General features: G+C 39.9%; 1 protein-coding gene across 2 annotated transcripts; it reads left to right on the forward strand.

Moving 5' to 3' along the window:
- The first annotated feature begins 813 nt into the window (after positions 1-813).
- Positions 814-25,524, forward strand: prage (RNA exonuclease prage). Of its 2 annotated transcripts, none has more exons than XM_017905996.1 (3): positions 814-1,449; positions 14,543-14,776; positions 22,013-25,524. In XM_017905996.1, exons 1-3 carry the CDS (start codon positions 1,383-1,385, stop codon positions 23,812-23,814), a joined length of 2,103 nt encoding a protein of 700 aa, XP_017761485.1. In that variant the 5' UTR covers positions 814-1,382; the 3' UTR covers positions 23,815-25,524. The 2 variants fall into 2 exon arrangements, with proteins under 2 accessions (XP_017761485.1, XP_017761484.1); XM_017905995.1 differs by lacking the exon at positions 814-1,449 and adding an exon at positions 6,237-6,849.

Genomic DNA, 25,524 nt, shown 5'->3' on the forward strand with positions numbered 1-25,524 from the left:
ACAAAGTAATGTTTATCTTTGTAGTAATTATTACGTTAGTGCCGTAAATTCATGTTATTGTGTATCCACTTATTTCTAATTATTTCTATTTAATTTTTTATCTAAGTTTCTATTAACAAGTTGTATTTTTTGTAAAATGTTAACTAATTTAACAAAATGAGATTCATATATTGTGCTTGGGATATGAATTACGAATCAAATTAACTTTTATAATTGTTTCTTTTAATTCGTTACATAATTTTTAATACACTATATTTCTTAACAATTTTATATTCAAAAATGTTTAAATAGATTAATTATCCACGATATTTGTAAAAAGATAATACTTGTATATATTATAATTATTGCATTATCAAATAATTGAACCTATATTTAGTTTTAAAAAGATTCATCTCATTTTTATGTTTAGAATAAAATTATTATTACAGGAAATATGTGTTCCAATTATAATACTCTTTTTACAGGCATCTTTTTAACTCAAGTTGATATTTGAATCGAGATGTAAGTGTAATTTCAATTGCAATAAAAAAAAAAGGAAAAGAGGAAAGAATTTTAAAAACTGAAACATGGTAAATATATTTTATTTGCTAATTTTTTATTTTTTTCTGACATTAATATGATTTTATATCATGAAAAAATGTACACGATAATATATGCAGATATACTTAATCTCAAACGTCTAATTCAAGGTACATCTAAAATTGTTTTCACTACAAAAATGATCAATTTTGTACATAGTCTTCTTGGGAGTGCCAAAATATTCAACAAACGCAGTGAATCTTATCGCTATGCAAACGAAGAGAAGAGGGAAAAGACGAAAGGAAGACACTGAAAATTTCAGAGAAAGGAACTGGGTACTTTAAATGCGGGGGAGGAGTTTCGAACGGACCGCGACGATCTGACTAGTTTCTGCGTCGTTTCTTCTGTCTCTCGTGCAGTGTTATCGGCTTGTTATCGTCGTGCAACACGTGTCAATATAGGCGCGCGTTGGCCGCAACCGCTGGGTGCATTCACCGACACATGCGCACATCAGCTGAACGAAACTCTTCATAAACCGGCGGGAACACGTTACTCATGACTCAGTGTACACGATGCCACGGCTTGGCCGCGATAGACCACGCACTACGTATATACGCCCTTCCCTTTCTTCGTTTTTCCACGGTGCTACTGCAACCGTTTTCGTCGTCGCATTTTCTTGACACACAGATCATAGACATAACCTTTCTTTCTTATTCGGGGTATGGTACCCGGTGCAGTGTTCTAACAAAGAAGCGCGACCGATGCATCAATTCAGCAACATACTTCCCCATCGAGACAAGCGTCCCTTTTCGATCAAGAAACCGGAGGAACGACCAAAAAACATAGAATATTTTTGAAAAGGAATGACTATTCGTTTGACCGTAGAAAATCAACAGAGCATTGACGAGGATTGTCCGTCCGACGAGCGCGGTGAGTGATTGTTTTTGTTTTGATTGATGTGAAACACGTGCGTGGCGACAAGTGTCACAGTAGTTCGTAAGCAAGCATCTTATTATAACGATAGTGGCGAGTTTCTTATATGGCTAGATGCATCTTAAGAATTACTTGTAAGAAACTGATGTAATATCTGATGGTGACGATGAAATATCAAGCGCGTCTAATACCACAACGATAACAAGAATGACTGGTGACAAACATTAGCTCCGTGATCCGCAATTCGCGCGATAGGAAGAGAGAGAGGGAGAATGGAGTTAAATAAAGAGTCGATCAGAAGAAAATAGACGCTGATTCGTTTGAGCGATATCGAATTTAAATTGCACGTCGTTTGATACGTTTGTGTCACGTGAGCCGATGGTCCGATGCTGGTAAATAAGATTATAATTGCATCTTGTCTATAGAAATGTTTACGAACCATATTTTTTTCCGATCTCTTTTCCCACAGGTTTCTTGTCTCTTATCTCTTGTTTCCTTTTCCTTGAAATTTCTTTGACGCAGCAATACCCCTGCGTCGTAACGGCCCAAATTATTCTTCCCGGTAACGCAGACGCGTGGCAATCTCGTCGCGGAATTGCGCACTTCTTTCATGGCGCTGTGCCAATTTCAAAGTTCAGGTACTCGAGATCACGGCGCGCATACAGGGTGTTTCTTTATTAACGATATTTGCTTTATGTGTAATAGATTTAATCGAGAGAAACAAAAACCCGCAACCTGTTCAGTCTTACTTGTTCAATGACATATTATTAATTGAACGCTTTGATAAAACAGAATAGTAGTTGTAAAGAAGATTGAAGAAGGTTATGCATTTGTATGAACTCCCTTTATCTTCTGCGCTTAATAAAAAGATACCACGTATGATACAAAGAATCTTAGAACGAAATATACACACTGCGTTAGAAACTTTACCTTTCTTCTGTCTTTTACACGTGAAATTTTTTAAACTCTCAATGTGCTGATAATTTAAACCATCGTCTTCCAAAATTATTGCAGTGTCTTGACAGTATCGCAGTCTAATATCACTGGTCATTGTTGTATATTTAAAAGAAAACGACTGTGTTAGATTACCTGTAAACAGAAGATCCAATGTTTACAAAATTGGATAATTAACTTATGGGCATAGTGATTGAAAAATTATGGATAGTTGATCCATATCGTAAGTCAGATAAAAACTAGGTAAGAAACAATACCGTTCACATAGACTCCACTTTATTAGCTTGTGGTTAAATTAAGTACTTCATTCGATAGAATAATATTATCGTTTTCATCGCAGCTCACTAACCCACGCTGATGATGTCCGTGTCGGAGATGCAATTGATTCATGCACGCACACATCGAACGAACAGGAAACCATTATGAATAATTAATCAATGGACGTGTTACGTATCGATCAAGCACCGAGTTCCGTCTTTTCGAGTCATATTCGCGCGGAAATTCGCTCGATGCCCAAGCGTAAATATAAACCGAACTGGAAAATCCATCGAGTCAGCGAAAGTACTACAGATTCAAAGAATACGTCTGTATATTATGAAGTACTTGTGCTCGATTCACAGAACGACTGCTTGCATTTTTCTCTATTTTTTGTTTTATTCGAATTAATTTTGGAAGATGTATCTAAATTTTAAAACCAATTTCAATTTACGAATGTTAGAATCAATGTTCTTAAATAGATACACGAAGATGCTACTGGTAGCGATTCTGCTATACACTTCTAGTGTCTGTGTAGCTAAAAATTCCTATACACAGAACTTATCTTGTCTCAGGGTCAAGCGTCAATGTGGATAATATACGTTACATGCGGGATGATTTTTTGGCGATCGTTATCGATGCTAATAAGAAGCGTACCTAACGTACACAGATCATGATTATTCCATCGATGCACGATATACATTCAGAAATTCATCAATTTCTCCGATAAGCTTATTGAGAAAATATTTTTATTCTTTCTTAAAAGAACAGAGATACAGATGGTCATGAGCTGATTAATCACCTCTGGCGCGTTTCCTGGTTCGACGATATGTTTTCGTCAGTTTTGTTAATACTTATTTTGTCAGGCAGTCTTTGATGCGTAAAAATGATTCATCATTAACGAACCTGATAAGATAGCGATCTCACGTTACTTTTGTCGATCGAAATAATTTGTCCTTGGTTGTCAATTAATCATGCATCTAAATCTCACTCGACCTTTTCACTCATTTCTATATAAATGTTACACTCTCTGATTGCCTCTATAAAGTACGTTTTATTCTTGTAGTATGCCCAACAATGAAAGTAACGCGAAAAGTTCGTAGCGCTATCGTTTTCACGCTATCTGTTTATAAAAGAGAAATGCTTGCTGATTTCACTAACATATTTTTCTCTTGGCAGAAATATTTCATTATGATTCATCGTCAACTCCGATTTTCATGAATGCTAACCTCCAGTAAATTCTTTAGGGCGAATGGCCTTTAAACTTGAGTTGGGGTTCGTTGGCCCGAATCCAGGGACACAACGAAGTATACGTAAAGGGATACACGAGAAGCTCGTGGAATCAGCGCGGAAAACGAAGTCGAGGAAGTGGCATAGATACAGTACACACGCACGCGAAAAAGTTTCAGACGATTCAATTTACGAATGCTACTCTCTCGTATTCGGATTCGGTTATCAAACGAGTAACGTATCATTCGTTTGTTACTGCGCAACGCTTCGATATCATTGGTTCTAAAAACATAAAAAAAAAATGTAATTGTAATTAATTCGTGGAACACAATGATGTGAATTTTTAAGAATTTGACGTACATTCGATAAATTACGAAGAGTAGGTTAGGGGCAGCATACGTTAGAACATGTATACCATACTGATTCCTTCATACTAATCTCACAGAACCAACACGTAGAAGTCGATAAAATATTCGTGGTTCTCAATGATACTTGTTTCTTGGGAAACCTAAAAAAGTAAATAGCGTGCAATGTTGTTCCTTTTTTTAATGTACGAGTAGTTCGATAAAAATTAGACACCTTGTATATGGTCGAAGGCTTCTGTTTATATACGAACGAAGCACAGTAGTGAGCCTTGCACGTGAGAGAGTCAAATCGAGGACGAAGACGATTGAAATGAGGAAAAGTAACGGGGCGAATAACGGGTTGAATTTAACGCATCTTGCCGTTACGAGCACGTTTGTAAGGCTAGTTGTTAGGTCACAGTTGATCGTGTAACTTGTGATTAAATGCATGTCCTATCTCCATTTTGTGAAAGGATGCATAGCTTGCATGAAATTATATCAAAGATGAACATTTATCTAGGCGATAATATCTTTGTTTCTATTTAATGACATTTAAAATTTATAAACTTTATTTTAGAAGCGAGTTTGCCGCTGTTTAAACTCGTTACCGATAGCACTGACGTAATACGTCTCTTAAAGAATCTTAAACATGTTTGTGTCAGCGAAATGAAGTAGTCATCAAGTTTCCAGGTATATTGGTACTTTATTCCAGGAAATTTGTGACACTAGCGTCATCCGTGTGAATAAGTTGATGCAATTGGGTTTCCGCTATTCCATTATCCACTGCGTTTGAACTGGGTCACAGTTTTATTATATTCAGTAATTATTTTTTTTTTTAAATATAACTGCATCATAAATTGGAAGGTTATTGATGAATCTAACCTAAAATGATAAAGAATTACTGTAATACTTGAAAAGATTATAGGTTAGTACACTCGAATATCAAAAAATAAAAAGATATGAAAATTTGAAAATCTAAAAATAAAAGATTTGAATAAAAATTAAAAGATATTAACATTTTCTGTATATATTATTAGTAGATGGATCGTATCAATCGTTCGAAAATTAATCAACGAAGTGCGGCCGCTTGCCCGCCAAACTTTGGAACGTTCGACCGCGCAAGTGCAACTACGGTGGGAGAATATAACTACCTTCGTGGGGGTTTAACGTGGTGGGGAACTTCGAAGGAGCAAGTTATACGCGAAGCAGCTAGGCTACCAGCGCGTATATACCGGTACTATTGGCATGTTCCGGCAAACACGCGCTTCGAAGTCTTACGAGCATTACGTTCACTGGTTAAACTTCTAATGTGTCTCATTCGCGATGATTCCGTCTGATTTGCGAGTGTACCGCTAGAGTACGCGATCAGCCAAATGACTTACATAAGTTGCGCGGTAACGTTAATTACTTTGAGTAAATTGCATGCACCTTATTTGATTATACCGTGAGTATTATTTCAAGAGATCCAAATTGGTGACAGCCTTTTATAACTCCGTGAATACGATCAGCGAAAGTTACTTTTACTGAAGCTCGGCACTCTTTCGTTTCTTCTCACGAATACGAAATAGAGTTGCCGGTTCTTGGCTCGCTCGATTGGCAGTTATGCGTTCTATTTCCCGTTTAAGTCGATGACATAAACCGCGAACAGTGCTGGATAATAATTAAACACCGAGTTCATTGAGCGTTCATTTCTCTAGGAATAATTTGACAAAAACGAACTTTAACAGATAAAGTGTGTCATACATGAAATACGAACTTAACGACAAACGTGGCGGTGACCCAGAAACAATTTGAAGTGGTAACATCGGAGTAGACAAATCTCGCAACGGTGCCAAGAAAAAAATAAAGTGGGGGATCAAGGAATGCGAACGTTATTCTTTCAGATTGCTGTGTAACAACGAGTCATGCTCAAATTAAGATTATGAAATTTGCACCATAGAACAAAACTTTTATTTAAACTATGTGAACGTAAAAAGTTGTTTTGTGTTCGACAACGAATTATATTCGATTTACAAATTTTTATCGTTTCGTTTAAAGCAAACGAAGAAAAAAAGAAATTGTAAAACAAATTTTGAACGACATTTCATTCGAAAAATACGAAGAGAGCTAAAAAAGGTCAAATGTGGCCGCGATCGTTGCCGGTAATAACAGATGAGGATTGTTCGAAATATTCAATGAAGTTTCGTTTCTACGATTCTTCTGGTTCGTGCTTAAAGACGTGCCATTGGTCGGGCATTCCATCTATAAAGCGAGTAGTTCAGGTTTGTCGTGGAGTTGACGCACTGCCCGCGATCGTTGCATGATATCTCGTGTTTTTTAGAGCACGCGGTTTTGTGTGTGTTCCAGCTCGCGTCTCGTGCTTGTATTTTACGGCAACTTTTAACGGACCTATATTGAAACAAGCGTGCGTCGAAAGTGCGGTGAAATAAAAACAGAGTGTTGTGGCTTAATCATACGGTGAAGATGGAGGATACAGGAGCCAAAATCACGCCGGGAATCAGCATGTCCGTGTTCGGGCTCGTGAGCACGCTGTTTCTCGGCGGTGTAGTCTTCGTAATCGGTTACATCGTTAGCCGGTTGTCACGGTCCAACAAATCTTCGGATTCAACCAAAAGTAAGCATTGCCATAAATAAATTTTACTAACGATATTTCCTCGCAACTCCTGGAAGAAAACCACGCTTGCGTGTTCGCGAAACTCTCACGCCGCCGAATACGAGTCTCTTTTCTTTGCCTTTTCACTTGCAGACTGTGATAAAACAATTTTCATGAAACGAAGTAAAACCTTTGAGAAATATATTAAATGATATAAGTTAGATAACGCGTGAATTACAACATATCTACATTTTATAAACGAGAAAATTTCCTCTCGTTTTTTCTTATCTCTAATTTCACGAGAACTTATATTGATAAATGTTCTTTCCTTTAAACACGTTGTATAGCTAGCAATATTAATCCTCGTTTACAAGCGAATCACACGTTTACAAATATTAATTGTCGTTGCGAGAGAAATACAATTATATGTACATCTGTCGTGCTTTTAAAAAAATATTTGCAGTGAAAATGCCAATCGTTTAAAAATAAATTGATCGAAATAAATTACACGAATCCAAGATGCGGTATAATAGCGGTGGCAATACATATCACGAGCACGCTTTGCAACGTGAACAATGTTCAATTCATTCTCAGATTAATATGCGTAGAATTGGCGGGAAGATACATTTTTACAAGGAATGAAATTTCACCGACTGTTTGTTATCTGTAATTTATTATCGTGCAAATGATTTCCGTGTGAACACGTGAATGTATTACTGGTAATACTGTGCTTGAAAAAGATTTTTGTTTCGTTACTTAATTATTTAAATATTGCTTCATATCACAATTTCGCATAATTATACTGCTACTGTTTATTTTAATCTATGCGCACTAGGTGGCTCGTCTTGGCGTGGCCTATCAGATGTATTTGTATTACGTTCATTAAATACATATCACGATAAGGAGTTATAACCAAAAAGCTATAGTATCAACGGAAACTGAAAAGGAGATGACATGTCGTTACAAATACGTTAATATAAAATTTCGATAATTCGTTAGCATTCTCATTTATCGGAATAAGAATAGCCTCGGCGTGGCGCGCAGCTTTTCGCTGCAGAAAAAGAAATGGACGAACAAAATGGAGGGGGTAGAATACACGGTATGGGGTGAATGAAAGAGGACAAAGAGGGAAGCACAGCTGCAGCAGCACGCAATATTTCGTGCTGGAACACGCTTCGGGGTACTTGATGTACAAAGTGAATCAAACCACATGCATTAGACAGCTTCCATTTTATAAAGACATTTGAAACATAATATTCTTCCATTTATAGGTTAAGTTCAATCTTCGTCGGATCTTCTCTTTTTCTCTTTACTTATTCGTTTACATATATGTCACAATCGTTTTATGACTTAATTATTAACGATTATTTCTGTTTTATTAAAATATACCCATACTAATTGTCGTCACGTAAATATAATTATAGGTTATGCACATCTGACTCGAGTCTAGTCAAGTTCACAATGGAGTGGCTGCGAAATTAACAATGTCGAGTGGCGCTGAAAGCGCGATCTTGAAACCTGCATCGTGCGAACGCGTGTTTGAAAACCAGCATTTCTCGTGGCGCGGACGGCGCGTTTATCAAAGCGTGTCGATCGGAAGCTGCTCGGTCGAGAGCGTGTGTGATATTTCTTTTGCGCATTGGTGTTAAATCTTTGTCGCCATGACAATGAATTTATCGTAGGAAAGAAACAAAACGTGGTATATAGTTGTCCATGCGTTGCTCGGCTTTAAGTGAGAGCGGGGAGAGAGCCACGCAACGCGCACCCTTGCGTATAAATAAACCGACATCGCGCCTGTGTATTTATACGCGCGCCTCGCGTGCGTACACGTGTACTTACGAGGAGAAACGTTCAGGGCCGTACGGCAAATACGCCCGACGAATGGACAATTGAGATTAGCCAGTAGGGATTTTTTTTCGAGGACTTTTTATTTATGGCAGGCGGAAGCAAGTGTTAAGCACGTTTCTGTCGTTCATCCTTAATTTCGACCCCGTGAATGACTTAACTGATAGAGCACATCATCGAATTCAGAATTAGATGGGATTTCGAGGACAGAGTTACAGAAAGATAAGCATGTTGTCTTTTTGATTATTCGGAATATTCGTATTACTATTCAGAAAATTGGGAATTCTTAATTAACCACAAAATTATTTAAAAATTTTTGTGCGAGATAGTGATGGTTTTATTTCTTATGCGATTTTAAGAGTTGTCAACAAAGAAATATATAATTGTTATTCGAATAATTTCAAGTAGTCCGATTTATGCCTAATTAAGCGCAAATTATAGATGATTTCACGCGTTGGAAATTATAACAAAGTGAGGTTAGAATAGAAAAGCTCGCGACACGCGATTTTTGTTCCGTTCTAGCGGAGAACATAAATTTGTCGCAGTGCGCTACATTTTCCGGGCCAGTGCGGCAAAAACACGTCCCTGAAAACTCGCAACACGCGTTGCGAATAGTGCACTGACCGCAGGCAACTATTTCTATTTGTCGATCGGTTTTGCTTTCTCCCTTGAATAAAAAGAAAGAAGGATACATGTATATGCATATGCATACGCGGTGCAGTTAACCTAACGAGACACTCGTTGAATGAAAAAAATATTTAAATACGAGTTGCATGATCTCGTGCAGTGTACATATTATTTTTAATAAATCTAATTCTTCTTTTTTGTAATTAAAAATCGAAAATCATTTACGAGTATTTAAGTATACCCTCGTGGTCCAACTTTTTAAAATAACATATTCTTCGTATAATATATAATTATTATCATACACTTGTACATAATTACATGATCTTCTTCTAAAAATAGATGTGTGTAATAGACGAAATGTAATTCGCAATTAGATATCTCCATTTTGTTCTTATCCAGAAATTTAACAAACTTCGTAATTGAATAGAACTGTACTTGTACGTACAGTAGGTAAAAATGCGTGTTTTATCTATCGCATGATAATACTAGAAGATGTGGAACAGTCGTGATGAAACCGTCATCTTTGCGTAAGGTCTGCCTGAACTATTTTCGTTCCGAGTTATTTAATTGAAATATATATTTTTTTATCTACTTCTATTCAAGAGGATATCAATTTGAAATATTTAAAAATATGGAATTTCTCGATCGTAATACGAAAACCAGATAGATGATGCAGCATTGATTAATCATCGGTAGCATTAATCTTTACGTAATCTGATATAGTTCAGAGGTTCAGATGTTCTCTTTATGATAATTCTTTTTCTTCGCAGTAACCGTGATTAGCCCCTCTCCTTTCGACTACGTATCTTCGCAGTGGATATATTATCATATTCCAATAGTCGTCGTTTAAAGAGCCGAGATAACATATCACATGTTTCAAGCAGCCAAGGTAGCTGCTGATTGTTCTCGTTCCTGTGAATCACTAGGTACTTCGTATTAATCGATACGATCGATATTTTAATGGTTATGTTCCACGATAACCAGCTCGAAGTTTGGTTATGGTCTCTGAGAATTTTCTGTCCCGATTAATCTGGAGATTGTTTCGTGAGAAGCACTTAGCTGTGCGCATGCGCGCAGAAGGAGGCGCTAGGAAATCTCGACTTTCATCAATTCTTCTCCTTTTCTTTAATATTAAAGCAACCGATCTGTAATGTGCTCTTAAATACAGCATGCATGGCTAATAATTCAAGTGGAATAATGAAAGTAAATAGGTACATATAATTACGCTTCTATCTCGATAATTCTATTGAAAATAAGAAATCTGAAGCAAATCATTTTTACCGTTAATATAATTCTAGTATTAATCGATATTTATAACCTCAAAAAATTCCTTAATTTTTATCGAAAGTAACTAGCTGTTCTATATAAATTCACAGGTATGTATGCGTCCATAACCTCTACAGCGCAGTACCACGGTAAGGTCTCCAGCTTAGTTCGCCACCGAATTAAGCCATCTTGTTTCCATCTTTGTGCTACAATGATTTGAGACACGATCGTAAATCATTTTCCTGCGTTCAAGCGAGACGAAGGGAAAATGCGTCGGGGAATCAAGGGGATAGGTTGTAACGTTTTCATCGGAACATAAATAGACTTAATCAAGCGGCGAGCACTACGCAGCAATGGGCAATTACGCGATAGTTGTTCGAGGCGTAACGATATCTCCGTAAATGCATTCCACCAAACGCCGAAACGGTGTTTCATACGTGTATATACAAGTCGTGTGTATTCGCCTGGATATTTACCTTGTTTTATTGTTTGCATAAATCTAGGTTGAGGTTAGCTACGTTCTTTTCTACGCTTGTACAATCAGGAAATTAAAGCGCATTTCGCGCACGATCGCGATACACACAGAGAAATGTTCTTTTAAGCTAACACAAAGAATCAGTTTTACGATGAAAATAATCGTGGTAATTGTGAGGTACTTTTTAAAAAATTACCTCACTTCCTCAACTACTCTCGGCTTTCACATTCATTATAAAAGATCGAATCGATTTAGATGTAAACAGCAGCTTAATTTTACACGTGAATTCAAACCAATCGCCATGGAATTAATGACCACCATGCATGCGATTCTTTTTGCGTTATATTCTTAGAACGATGCCTCGTCAAGCTTAATCACCTAATTTCTTGTACGTTCCTAGTGGAAGAAGACAAAGAAATTGTAAGTCCGGCTTAAGGATATGCGGTCATCGACGAAAGACTAAGAAGTTGATCGTTTTTTCATTTATCGTTTGGGTGTTCATTTGTTGAACTCCATGGCCGTCGGTATTATTCGGGAATCTTACGGTATGGAATAATGGACCCTAAGACAATGCCACGAATTCAGTCCATGCGTTTTATTGTTTAATTTTGCATTTCGAGTGCCCTCAAGCCCATTATATGCGGGATAAGTTTAGCTTGCTAGGGATTAACAATAGCGGTTGAGAAGAAGGAATAATGGTGCACGTTGTGTCCTGTCGATGACGAATGTATTAGGGTTTTATGTCTCAGGTAATCCACGACGTCGCGCAGGTCAAATATTTTCGAGGTACAGTTCTAATGGCATTTGGCATACAATAAAAACTGTTAAATAATAATTATCTCCATCATCTGCTAGCTCAACGAACAGTCGTTCATGGGATTTTCCAAAGTTAATTATAATTTTGGAACAGACGAGTCAGTATCAGGTGATAATTAGTAGTTAACTCGGCTTTTAAAGCCTGATTTTGTGTTCAGTCACGTAAAGCTGTTTTCATATGCATCATCGCAATAAATATGTTTTAATTTTATATTTATTTATTCTTTGCCCAATTGTAGATATTCTGATTTTATTTTATACCTTTAACTACTTTGTGTCAAAAGTCCTCGATTTTTTGTCATTGTTTTTTTCTTCGAACAGCCTTGGTAATAATTAAGCGAATCCATAAACCATCGACCTATTGTGGTTAGGTTACAAAGTCTGCTTAAGTTAAGGAAACTTACTAGTTATTTGCAAATAACTCTAGTGGTATATAAATGCACGAAGAGACGTATGGAAATTAATTTGCCCAAGGTATCGTCACATACAGGTTATCCTGATAATACACGTGTTTCATAGGCTGCTGAACAGTTCTGAAAATTGTCAAGACTTGCGCAGCGATTGCGAAAAATAAGTAAACAACTCGTTTCCCATGAGCCACATATTTAAGATTCTCTCTTATGTAGAAATCTACGTAATTTTACTTACTGAATTATTCATTTCAATATTCCCTTTAACACGCCGTTTTGTACGCCTTCAATTCTTCTAAGAATTTATCTCCTCGTCATTTATTTCAATAAAACCAGATTTCGGAATAATTAACGTCCCTTTTTAGGAACGAACTGTATCTTCGGTTTCGTGTACCATCGTTGTTGAAAAAAGTCACATTCAAATTACGATTACTATGGTTATATAAATTGTAATCATCGCTGTTTAACGAGGGACTGCTTAAGGAGACACGCTTGTAATTAATTCGTCCATCATTTCATTTATATGCGAGATAATTTATTACGAGTCGTTACAAATTCATCCTTTATTCCATCAGATGCATGTTTTTTCATATGAACTGAAACAAAGATTATATAAATGTTTACCCTATATATATGCCTACCATCTTTGACGTTAAAATGGCGTGTCTACTTTCCTCATTGGTTAAACTAAAGTAAAAATGGCGAATTTATAAATGACAAATTAACGCAAGAATGCGGAGTTCAAATAAATAAATAAATATCCCAGATCTAAATATTTCTTCAAATGGTCTCGATAATTATTAATACATTTACTGTTGATTATTCTGTGATGTAATATTTTAACTCGATTTATAATTATATAATTAATACCAAATAGAGTGGAAATGTGGCATGTCTGTGCATCCAGGTAAACGCAAAATGCCCTGTACTGTTTCTCTCGGTTATCACATCCAGGGAATTCTTCCTATCTACCAATTACGAGGCACGACCAATCGAAATTTTTCCCCGGGACAGCTTTTCTTCGGCTACCGTGTCACACTATTGGACAATTTGAAACTGGTTACAGTGTCCTGGCGGCGAAAAGGGGTTCCGTGGGTATGAAGTGGGGATGGGTCGAGTGGGATGGAGTAATGGGCGAAAAAGTTACCTATCGGGGTAGTATATGAATCGTTCACCCCCGAAAACAAATTAGTTTGCCTGTTACACAGGTTAAAGGCAACATAAAAGGGCGGACATAAAGCAAATTCACCTTAGTAGACACGGAATGCTTGTAGCATCAAGATCGTATACCGGAACACTTCCGATCGGTAGTTCGGCAGTTTCCGTGCTTCTTCGTGACTGTACGGTTCGGTCTCGTTTCACGTGCGCGCTGCGCTTCGCTTCGGCTTGCTTTGTTTTGCTTTTCGTCTTTCGGGATAAAACGACTCGGCTCATATTCGACGACTGTGAAGGTTTCAGATATACGAGGCAAAAAACATTGGTTGGAACGAGCACAGCAGAGACTACGTAAACATAACACGGTAAGGCTACTTTACGCGTTCGGCAGCGTGTTTTGAAAGACTTCCCACGAGGGACAAGATGTGACGCGATGGCGATAGAGGGAGAGAGGTATGGCGTGTGTACCACGTGGTGCGAAACGGTTCTACTGTTACGTGACGACAAAATATATCGTGGTTATCGGGCTAGTTGAATTTTCTGACGATAATCTTCCTCGAGATATCATTAATGAAGTTTCCATTCCCTTTTTTCATTCGATGTAATTTTAAAACCGGCAGTGTGTAATCTGATAGTTTATTATTGGATAAAAATGTGATTAAGTCGAGGGTATGTGTACTATTACTATGCGGACAGATAGGAATAGGAAGTCTATATTCTATATTATAGAATATAAATCGACAGCATTGAGAAGCAACGTTATAATGACTCACGAGTTAACGGTAGTTTACGATTAGAATATATTGCGCAGTTATCGAAGGGTTAAAGAAATAAATTTGTAACTGTAATTTTTGTTTCCTCTCGTATGCAATTGAATCATATATGCTTAAAATTAAAATTAAGCACGATAAACTATTTATCGTTTCCTCGACCGTTATACCGAGGAAAGAAAACTTCGAAGATTCGGTTTCACTACCTTTTTCTTCTACGTGGTTTCCTATTACCCGCCACAGCTATGTTTTCAGAACCTAACCTTCAATTCACCCTCGTCCCTTTACGTCGTACTCGACATGCATTTATAATGGTGTAGAAGTAACGGACGATTTATTTATCGTTTCAGATGCCGCAGAATCGGAAAAAGTGAAGTTCGAAGGTTCGAGGGACTCGACGAGCGTATCGACTGGGACGACCGGCGGCGGCGGTGGTAACAAACGCGCCAAGAACAAGAAGAGACGCGAAGCACAGCAGGAGTTCACGCATTCCTGGATGGTGGGTGCGTTGAAGGGACACACCGGCCCTGTCCTCGACATGAATTTCTCCAGCAACGGCAAGTTCCTCGCAAGCTGTGCCGAAGGTACGTAACCGATAAAGTAATGAAAATTCGTTCCGCCAGAGGTCTCTATCAGCGACATCTGTCTTATCGCTTTAGCGCCAGATTTTTACGTTCGCGTTTATCGACGTGGCATCGAGATGAAATAGTACGCGTATATACAGATAAAACAGGAGCAAAGACTAATCGATTGAGATTAACCCGATTCGATTATTTCCTCGTTTCATTATTATCGAACGAAACGCGTTGTTTTCGAAATTTTTGATAAAAAAATATACGTCGCTAAAGCGAGACGTATTGTTTAGTTAGAAGATAGTTTGATTATCTGGCAAAGTTGCACAACGTTATATAGTGTATAACGAAATTGAAAGGCCTCGGAGTGGACTCGTGAGTCATAAATCAAACGGATGAGATTTTTTTGGGGAGATTTGTGACGATGGAAGCTACGCCATTGGCACGCGCAACAATTGCCACTATTGCGCGAGAAAAGCGATAAAAAAAGTTATGTCTCTGATAAAGTCTCTCGATGGATGATCTCTTTTTTTTTTTTTTCTTTTTCTGTGTGTTTTTCTTCTCGTGGTTTCTTTAAACTCCGCCTGTACCGGATAACTCGGTAGAGCGACTTTTTATTCGGGAAAATGGCCACTTGTGTTTTCATCGGTGACGCGATGGGTTTTTTTTTATTTGCATGTGTCACTGCTGTCCGTATTGTTGTGCCAGTAACAATAGCCGATCTCTGTCTCTGCTTGCACCGTTTCCACGACGATTTACAACCTTTGTACACGCCTCCTGACGTTTCTTCTTCGACTCGGTTCATGTACACGAGACAAACGTGACCGAGTGCCGAAGTAAAAGTCCTATACAACTTTGAGGTTGCGATATAAAATCTACGAGGTGTAACTCCACCGAGAGGAGAAAACTCATAAACTTGGAAAGAAAACACGTTTTTACACGGCGAATGGTAGGTTATTACCAGACACTCGTGTTACCCGTTATATTATATATTTTTCGTTTAGTCCTACGAGCAGAAGTAGACAGGCAAGATGTAGGTCGTTCGAGTGAAATCAAGTTGTTCGCAAACTACGGTGCTTTGGTCTCGAAAAACATTATCCTGTCCCGATTGCTTTTTATTCTCATCGGCCCGGATTTGTATCTCCGTTCGTTTCTCCACTCCTCTATAGGGTAGGAGGAAATTCATATGAAACGTTTTAAAACGTATTTCCTTTTTGCTTCCTCGCGTTATCGATCCAATTACACGAAGAAGGACGAGAGAACATAGTGAAAGTATGAAAATGGAAAAATCGCTCGCGCCGAACGACTACTTTCACTATTTCATCTTTGAAGTAGAAACAGGATTAAACGCCTCGATTTCTCGTTACGGCTAACACTAGACTATTCGGTGATATAATTATAACCGTTTGATTAATATTCCATTTCCACATGGGCAAATTTAGAACTCTTCCCCGTTTCTGTAAAATGTGCAAAGATATGTACGTTTCTAAACTCATTTTCTGGCGATTTAACCCTTCGCACTTGAGAAGCAACCATTTAATCGGATTCTAGAAATCGATGTTAATTAATATGTCAAATTTAAAATTATCCAACGATGTGTGGAATGTCGAAGTAAAATAATTGTACTTCTTAATTTGTATACTATTTGAATTACTATTTTTCTGTAGTGAAAAAATTGCCAAGTGCAAAGGGCTAAAATTTGCTTACAAATTTATATTTTAATATTTCCACCTGATACTATTATATTTTTAATCAAATTCGTATTAATTATTTGGACATCATAAAAAATTAGAGTATAACCAACTAAATATTTTTTTGAAATTGCCTTTATTCCCTACTGGATCTGCCATTGTGTATTCGCCTAAAAATACACGCATTCCGTGTACCTGAAAAATTCTGTGATTCATCACCTTTTGAGTCGTATACTTTAAGCCTGTAGAGCCATATAGCATGGCGTTAGATGGGTTTCGTAACGCGCCGTGTAAGGGTTAAAATATTTGAACAGCTCGTTGTGTCGTATCCTTTAATGGTTCACACTGTGACGATCGTGGGTGACCCGTTGACCATGGAAGATTTTCGTAAAGCGGCATCGGCTTGTCTTACCAGCGAGTTTCTCTTCTTTCGTTTCTCCCGGTGCGTTTAACCTCGAATCTAAAGACGAGGTATGTCGTGCCACGTGTATACGTGCGCGCCACCACGGGGGTACCGAGAAACATGAGTAACAGGAGCGCTCGAGCTCTGGTGGGCTGCGCGGTTCTTGGAAAAAGGTCTTTTAACTGGAATGCCCACGGCCCGAGTGATTCCTCTTGCCGTCGTTTAGAGTTCGACCTCCTTTTAGGTTATGTTCTCCCTGTGCCTTCGATTCTCCACTCTCTCGTCTCTTTTTAATCACGTTGCAAGCGAAATTCGTCCTATGAGTAACGACTAACGAAAGAGATATTCCTAGAGGAATTTTGATTTTGAAAAAGAATACTCCTATAGGAATTTTGAGTTTGAAAAGATTGATTAGTTAAATGGTGCTAGGTTAGGTTCGAATAAAATACGTACATCGTAGTAACATTACTTATAAACGAAAAATGATACATAGGCAAAATTAGAAATATTTGGGATTATGTTAATTGGATAACGTCCATCGAACTAACGTGTCTAACCTCTCGCAAAACATTCGCCACATCATCGTTGAAGATTATTCGGTAATTAATATGAGTCATCAGTCACGGCCGCGTTAACAACGAAATCGTATATTATGAATCATTCTCTTGTAGTAAATAATCAGCGATGATCGTGATACTACGTAACGATGATAGTCATCGTTTTACTCCTCACGCGTTCGTCTTCCGTACCCGATCGATGTTTCGGGAAACGCGACGTCTCGAAATACGAGTCGTGGTCAAAAATAAATCTCGGAAAATGTCCGTGGGTTGAGGCGTAAATTTAGAAGACGGCTAGTGAACTTGCAACGTTCTCCGAACGTATCTCTCGATGCGTTGCAATGCGATTTTCATATTGACGTACTTTACCGCGTCTTATCATTCTTGATATTCGTCCTATCGATATAGTATCAAGGTTCTCGGAGTTAATACGTTTGTAGCTTCAGATGTAAGATTAATGCTCTTTTTCCCTTTTTAACGTATTTTTTGACGTATCTGCAAAACATTTGTATCGTGTATGCAAATAAAAAACGATTCTCGACCTGAAAAACATTCGCAAGAATGCGACGTTCGGAAAGTTTACGATTTACCGGCGTATAGAGGTTATGGTCACTTCCTGTACTCGTCCTGCAGAATTTCTTCGAGTAAAAGTAAATGCAACGAAAGTCCTGAGCCAGCAGGTTTAGAGTGTCATCTTGCGAAAGTGTTTAACGTTGAAATACGCCATATACCGATCGTTCGATTATTCCGAATCTGATTCGTCGAAACGATATATAGAATTTGGGGCCACTGGCTGGCTGGCCGCTGCGTCGCTATCACCTTTCCGATGCACGAACGTAACAGGCGCGGTTGTAACAGCCTAATAATAGCGCGTCGTGGGAAATTCTCTGGCCTTAAATCAAGCCCACACGCCGAGGCGACAGATTGCTTATGCTCGCGTCGGCCACTCGATGAAGTGGTTCATCATAAGCTGATAATTCGGTACACATGATTAACGACGAGCTTACATTCAGACCTAACCTCACTAATTCCGCGTTGAAATTTTATTCGCAAGTTTGATCCGTTTTCTCATTGATATCGTGTTTATTTATTCTCATATCGTACTTATCGATTTATCGATTCCACGAAACGTAGATTGAGCCTACTTTACAGTTTGAGGAATTCTTTTGGTGAAAGGTTAGGTTAGGTTTTTCGCCAGCGAAATAATAGCAATATTTAACCTTTTGATACTTTTGTATCACTCTGTACAAATAAATGATAAGAGAAATCTCACCAGACTATACAAGACCTATGCGTATAAAAATAACTGATTATTTAATTTCCGATGATGCATCACTTATCATAGTGAAGGGGTTCATTAACTCGTAGCTTACTTCTCCCATCCCACCCACATCCCCACCATTGCATTTCATACATCTAAGCATTCCATGGCTTAATCTTGCTATTATTTCAGTATAAATTAATCATATGTCGTTCTCTTAACCCCTTATGCTACAATAACGAATCTTCATCGTGAATTTTTTATGCTAAATCCCAGAAAGATGAATCACATTTCGCATTAGACTAAAATTATATTTAACCTATTTTAAGGTTAGATATACGCAAGATTCGTAGAAATTAAATAATTTTATAATATTTCGTCTCATCTCGTATAATTAAATCGCAGTGCAAGAGGGTTAGGTTACTCTTCTAACTTACGAATATTTATTCGTACCCTAACCTCACTTCTCGTTCTCACCATATATGTTTTATACATGTATCTATGTTCAGTTTTATTTCTCAATTACTCCAGGAAAAATTTCGAATAGAATTCTCGAGATTTTCCGTCGTTTCTAGTGGCGGTAAATTTTCTTAGACCACGCGGTCTCCTTTCACGTTCCCCTCGGCCCCACGTTGGCCGCAACTCAGACTCGCACGGAGACCGGGATTTCCTCAAAGAATCGAATGACGCGCGGCGGATGATTTCATTAAATGACGCAACGGTACATATCGAAGCCGGTCATTTCTGCGACCGGAGAAGCGTAGTCCGTTATCCGAGTCAGCGCCGTGATTCCCTCGTCCCTCCTTCCATCCCTTCCTTCGTTACCCTTCGCTCAGATGCGCGGGAATCCTCGCTGATCGTGTCGACCTCTGTGTGGAAACCGGATCAATCGTTCGACCGCAATTAAATTCTTTGCCACTCACGTTCGTCGTCTATGTGGAAACCACCAATGAACCGATGGATCAGTCACAAGGTCGAGGTAATCCCACTTTTCCTTCGGGGAATTTTCTTCGTTCTTCCGCGTCAACTTTCTGACGTAACTATCGATGCAGTATTGTCATATCATCCAGTTTCCTTATTTCGATGACGTTTCATGGGTTACTCGTGAAAGGCATTGCAATTGTTCTTCTTGGACAGAGTCGCGTGATTTAAGCTGATTCTCATCTATTTGTAATTCTAAGACGTAGGAAATGTAGAAATACATCGAATTATTGGCAAACGCTGCCACGTGCCAAAGAAATCTATAAGGTGGTCCATAGAGAATAGTTGCAAACGATATTGGAATTTAACGCTTCGAATGGGCAGTTCGCTCGATGATAACGCGCTCTGCACGTGCTGCGTAGAACTAGGGTAGACGAGTTAGTTCGTCCTGTCCATAGAAAACGTAAAGCGCTAGAATCCCCTCTTATGGGATTATAGGACACTCGATATTCTTCGATAAATGAGCGTTTAACTCGAGCGAAAATTGATTTCATTGAATAGAAATATAATAAGATACCAAATAGGATCTTACAATCCCAAAATAGTTTTTGAAATTCATCCCAACTCGAAGTCAGTCTATATATTGTACAGAATAAGTCACAAGTTTCGATACAAATAAATCTTGGAATCTCGTAGCTGCTTCATGCTAAATAGTAATTTAGCACGCCAATTTCCTCGAGTTCTCCGTCACGTGGTCCGCGCTAAATTAAACATTTTACCGAATTCTGTACAATCAGTTATTCCTCGATTCGATTCGAACAATTTGTGCAATTTCAAACGCAACTTTAGTCATCGACTTTAGTCATCCGCAAAGCAATGCGGATTCTCAGTTTTCGAATTATATAAATAATTAAGAACTCCAGGCCAATTAGAGTTCCTCCAATTTTTTTCTCTTTTCCCCTTTCTTCATTCATGCGCGAAACGTGTTTATTCGAAAGAGAGGAGCAGCGTATCTCTGCCGGTAAAAACGGTGAAAAGAAAGCGACCCTTTCCGTGACGCATTTGGCGAAAGTTGCGTATTGTTGAATAAACAAGAAGCGTTAAAACGGTTCACCTTTTATTGGCCGCCATTTTTTGTTGCCTCCGCCTCGTAACGAGAGCGCAGCGCCACTCGATCGCGCTTTTTACTTCCCGCGACTAATACGAGTGAGAAACGGCCGGAGATTCTATCTGGTTAGTCCGGGAACGGCTCGTAAAGTGGAGCTTCTTGCTTATTTTTAACGCGGACTATGCTTCGGAGTAAATTGAAAAACGGGCTCGTGTTAAATTGCTTTTTTCTCACGCCATTCAAGAAAACGGAGTTCCGTCGAAATTTTATAGGTCGTCACTTCTATCGCGCACCTTTTCGATCGACTCGAAATACCTGCAAGATTTTCGTAACAACGATCAACGATCTGAAAGAAGAATGTTTCTCCTCTTTCTATCCATTGATTTGAGCCTCGATCGTTGTGAGTCGACGCCTATGCAACGATGCGTCGACATTATGGTTCCTTTATGCACATATAAATCTCTTTCTATCCATTGATTTGAGCCTCGATCGTCGCTGAATCGTTGTGAGTCGACGCCTATGCAACGATGCGTCGACATTATGGTTCCTTTATGCACATATAACAATCTATATACGTTATTTCATACGTCCGTGGCAAGCTTTCACATTTTTGTTCCCCTTTTTTCTCTTTCCCGTTTCTTTCGAGGCAGAGTAACCGCGCAGCTCTAGCAAATCGTTCCTTAGCGAATCGTTCGACTTCGTAAACTTCAGTATCGACTAATTTGCAAGAAAAAAGAAAAATCATTTTTCGTTGGAACCGTACCAAGTTTAGTCGCGACGCGTGGCATAGGGCATTGGTTCAAGGCAGAAATATGGCGGTCTCTGGGTCAAGAGCGATTCGGATCGATGTGACCGCGAAATGTTGGCGTATCCTTGATCACGCTGCGGTTTCGCGACGTTTGAGTAACGTTTTCCAAGAGAAAGAAGGAACAGACGATTATAAAGTACCCATTACTTCTCGTCTATCCTCTATTCAGACACGACCTGACTAAAAGCCTACGATGTGTGTGCCCCCCGTTGACTAATCGTATTGGCTGTACATATTTGAGATACTCGAGAAAATGAAAGGACGCGGATAAATATCGTGAAATGCATTTTCGGAATTTCAAACGATAAGTATATAACGTCACGAATTACACTGTCTACCCTAACGAACACCGGTGGAGAAACACCGAGAAGTATTAGAGAAGGACACAGATGCATGCGCGTGGTGTATGGCAAACCTTAACAGTATAATGTAGGTGATTTTTAAGTCTCGCTGCCGGACGATGAACTGACGCATATATGTTTTTGTATGTGACATAAAGATTGCGGCCTGCGGCCGGAAGAGGAGGTCCTGGATCCTGGGGAGACCGATCGGTACGGTGGCTGTAAGGTGAATCGCGAGACGCCAGCATCGACGAAGACGATGTCATCGGGGAGCAAGAGCAAGCCATCAGCTTCCTCGGCATCCGCAACTTCCGTGTCGCCGACAACCGCTGCATCCGATAGTACGTCAGCAACGTCGAGCGTCGCGATAACAACGTCATCGCCTACGACGAAGGAAGATCGAGCCATCCTGAGTAGAAGGCAACGCAAGAATCGCAGCAGAGTGCCACGAGACCAGCGTCGCGAGCTCAGAGACGACGAACACGAAGACGAGCAACCGACGCAGCAGCAGCAACGACACCGTAGACATCATCACTGTCGACAGCAGCATCATCAGAACAGTCCAACCAGAGGCTCCGAGTCAACCGAGGTGGCATCTATGGGTAGAAGAAATTCAGGTGCCAGGAGGAACCAGGCTCAGAACGATACTCACCGCGAGGAGAGTAAGAACGACGGTGTCTCCGGAGTGAATGCGAATGGTGGCTCGAAAAAGTCCCGTAGTATTTTCCTAAGCAGTCAGAGGAAGGAACTGCACCACTTGAGCGATGCTGCTCTTGCCTCGTTGCTCCGCAGATACACGCTCACTGGAGACCAGCTGGCTCACCTTGGTTATCCCGTAGAGTGCAATTACTTCCCGGGCTACGCAGTGATTATCAATCATCATCAGCACCCCATGGGTCACCGAGCACGCGGTTACCATCATTTGGACGCGAATGCGCGGGAATTCGTACCAGGAAGCGGCAGCGGGTCTTGGATGATGGTCGAGAGCGAGGGAGACAGTGGAAACTGCAGTGGAAGTTCCTTGGAGAGTTCAGACTTGGAGCAAGAGAGTGCTTCGGACAGTGACAAGAGTTCGGATATCGGTGAGTCGTCGTCCTCTACCGATTCGTCCTCCTCGTCATCTTCCTCCTCCGACTCCAGCTATCAAGAGAAGTCTAGAAGAGACTCTACACCGGACCCTTACGAGCTGGTGGTGGTCGAGAGAAGGTGTGCCAGATGTTACAAGAGTTTCTACATGAACCGTGAAGACGGGGAGTACCTCTACGAGGAGCGTTGCGTTTACCATTGGGGCAAACTACGAAGCGGTCTGGTAGATGGTGCTCACGGTGACACGTGGGAGTGCTGTCGGGGTCGTGAGCCTGCTCGAGGTTGCACTACAGCCAGGATGCACGTATGGACGGGATTGGCTCCAGGTTTCAACGGTCCTTTCGACGGCTACGTTCATACCAGATTAGCTAGAACCGTACCCAAAGATGGCAATTACGGCGTGTACGCTCTGGACTGCGAGATGTGTTTCACTCGACGCGGTCTTGAACTAGCCAAGGTCACGGTAGTCGGCATGGACGGCAAGGTCGTGTACGACACTCTGGTGATGCCAGATGCCGAGGTGATCGATTATAATACCAGATTCAGCGGCATCACCGCGAAGGATCTCTCGAAAGCGTCGAAATCGCTCAGGGACGTTCAGAAAGACTTGACCAGCTTCGTCCACGCGGAGACTATACTCATAGGCCACGGGTTGGAGAACGATCTCCGGGCGTTGAGGTTACTTCACACGACGGTGATCGACACGTGCGTCGCGTTCCCGCACTTTCTCGGTTATCCTTTTCGCAGCAGCCTAAAGACGTTAGCGAGGACTGTGCTGCGAAGGGAAATACAGGTTACGGAGCACGATTCCGTTGAAGATGCCAGGATCGCGGTGGATCTCATGCTGCGGAAGCTACAGCACGACCTGTCGTAGGATAGTTAGCGGACGAGAGAGTATTCGTGCGGAAGGAGAGAGAAAGAAAGGAAGGAGAGAAGGTACTTGATAACAAGGAGTCGAATATATAATTATATATACATAGTGAACCAACTGCCGGATTTCTTCTCCGCGAGGCGACCGAAGAAACTCTGTGGTGAAAACTGACCTTTTTCTTTTTCTTTTTGCCGAGCCTGCGATTCGAAATTCGCGCGACTTGTGATCACGTGACCTCACCGCGTAGGGCTCCATCGTGAAATTGGCGTGTGTAATCATCGACGACTCGCGATTTCTTTTTTCTTCTACGACGTTGAAATTTGACGAAGTGCTGATATGGTGGACCCATTATAAGGACGTTGGTCGCGTCGATCAGCGCGAGTAACTTCCGTCAGTGTTCAGTTCCAAGTGAAGTCTGTGATACGTAACATATACAGAAAAAAAAAAACGGAAACTACACACGTTAGTGCGATCCCTGCGCGTTTAGCCTAGCGTTCGTCACAACGGGGACGCGCCTTTTCACTCGCACAGTTGGATTTAAACATGCATATACATACACACGCATACACATTCATACGTTCGATATCATTGCGTAGAACATAGTCGACTTTGTACGGTACGCATCGTTGCCGAGGAAGAAGTTTGACACGATTTTTACACGTTCACTGGAATGTCTTTTTTCTTTTATTTTTATACGTGATACGAAATCATATTTCTTCTTTTTTTTTTCATCGAATCTCCATTGCGATTCCGTTCGAAGACATTCGTTTTCTTTTAGTAGGTTTCTATTCCTTTGACAAATGTCTACTTCGTTTATGGTACAAATGTAAAGACAAGGGTCGCGCGTGGTAGGTAATATCGCTCCCTTTCCGATTACCGAACTCAAGCGTCACTGCTCGAACAATTGATTCTATTTCTTTCGTTCTTTTCCATTTATCCGTTCTTCGTTGAACGATTTTTCGATGCGATAGAGACGGATCGATGAAGAGATACATCGAGTGTAAACAATCGTTAATAAAAAAAGAATAAAAAGCAAAATACGTAGTAAAGCAATAAAGATGTGATGGAAATTGAATTTTTTTATTTTGTACGTTCGATGTAGAGACGTATGCCCTATCCGCAAGACATTTTCCTCGGCAAGAAGTGATGCGGTGTTGTACGATTCATATACACACTGTCTCTCACATGTAGTAGTATCTTCGAGTTTCTCACACTTCATGGATCATGTAAAAATACGTTTGTACCTGTGTATATACGTACATGCCTAAATATATGTATACATATATACTCGCGACATATGCATGTACATATATATATACGTACGTGCGTACATGTATGCGCCCCTTATACCTTACGACCTCTTCTCTCATGCATATTTCATCTCGCGTTGTTTTTTCGTACACGTACAGCGAGAGGAGGACACGCGGCGTCATTGATGCTGGTAAGTGTCTCGGGCTTCCACAATGGCTTGCATTTAAATTCTCCTCGAAAACGACGTCTAGAAAATGCCGCTAAACGAGGACACACACGCGGAGATCGAGATGTTACCTGGAATCGATTCGTTTTTCATCTCTCCCCTTTTTTTTTCATTTTATTCCTGTCATTTTCGACGATTCTGTACGTTTGTTCGATACAGGACGGAATATGTTCTCGTGGAAAAATGCCCGCGTCCTCTTTTCGTATTTCTTAACCTAAAAAAAAAAAAAAGGAAAA

This window comes from Eufriesea mexicana, unplaced genomic scaffold, assembly GCF_001483705.2.
Source record: "Eufriesea mexicana isolate 0111107269 unplaced genomic scaffold, ASM148370v2 scaffold5017, whole genome shotgun sequence".
Classification (NCBI taxonomy): Eukaryota; Metazoa; Arthropoda; class Insecta; order Hymenoptera; family Apidae; genus Eufriesea; species Eufriesea mexicana.

What these genes read in the sequence shown, in the direction of transcription:
- prage (XM_017905995.1), top strand. Translation starts at nt 6,699, where the DNA reads ATGGAGGATACAGGAGCCAAAATCACGCCGGGAATCAGCATGTCCGTG. An exon ending in ATCTTCGGATTCAACCAAAA is followed by an intron (nt 6,850 to 14,542) that starts GTAAGCATTGCC and finishes TTATCGTTTCAG; the next exon opens with ATGCCGCAGAATCGGAAAAA. An exon ending in CCTCGCAAGCTGTGCCGAAG is followed by an intron (nt 14,777 to 22,012) that starts GTACGTAACCGA and finishes TGTGACATAAAG; the next exon opens with ATTGCGGCCTGCGGCCGGAA.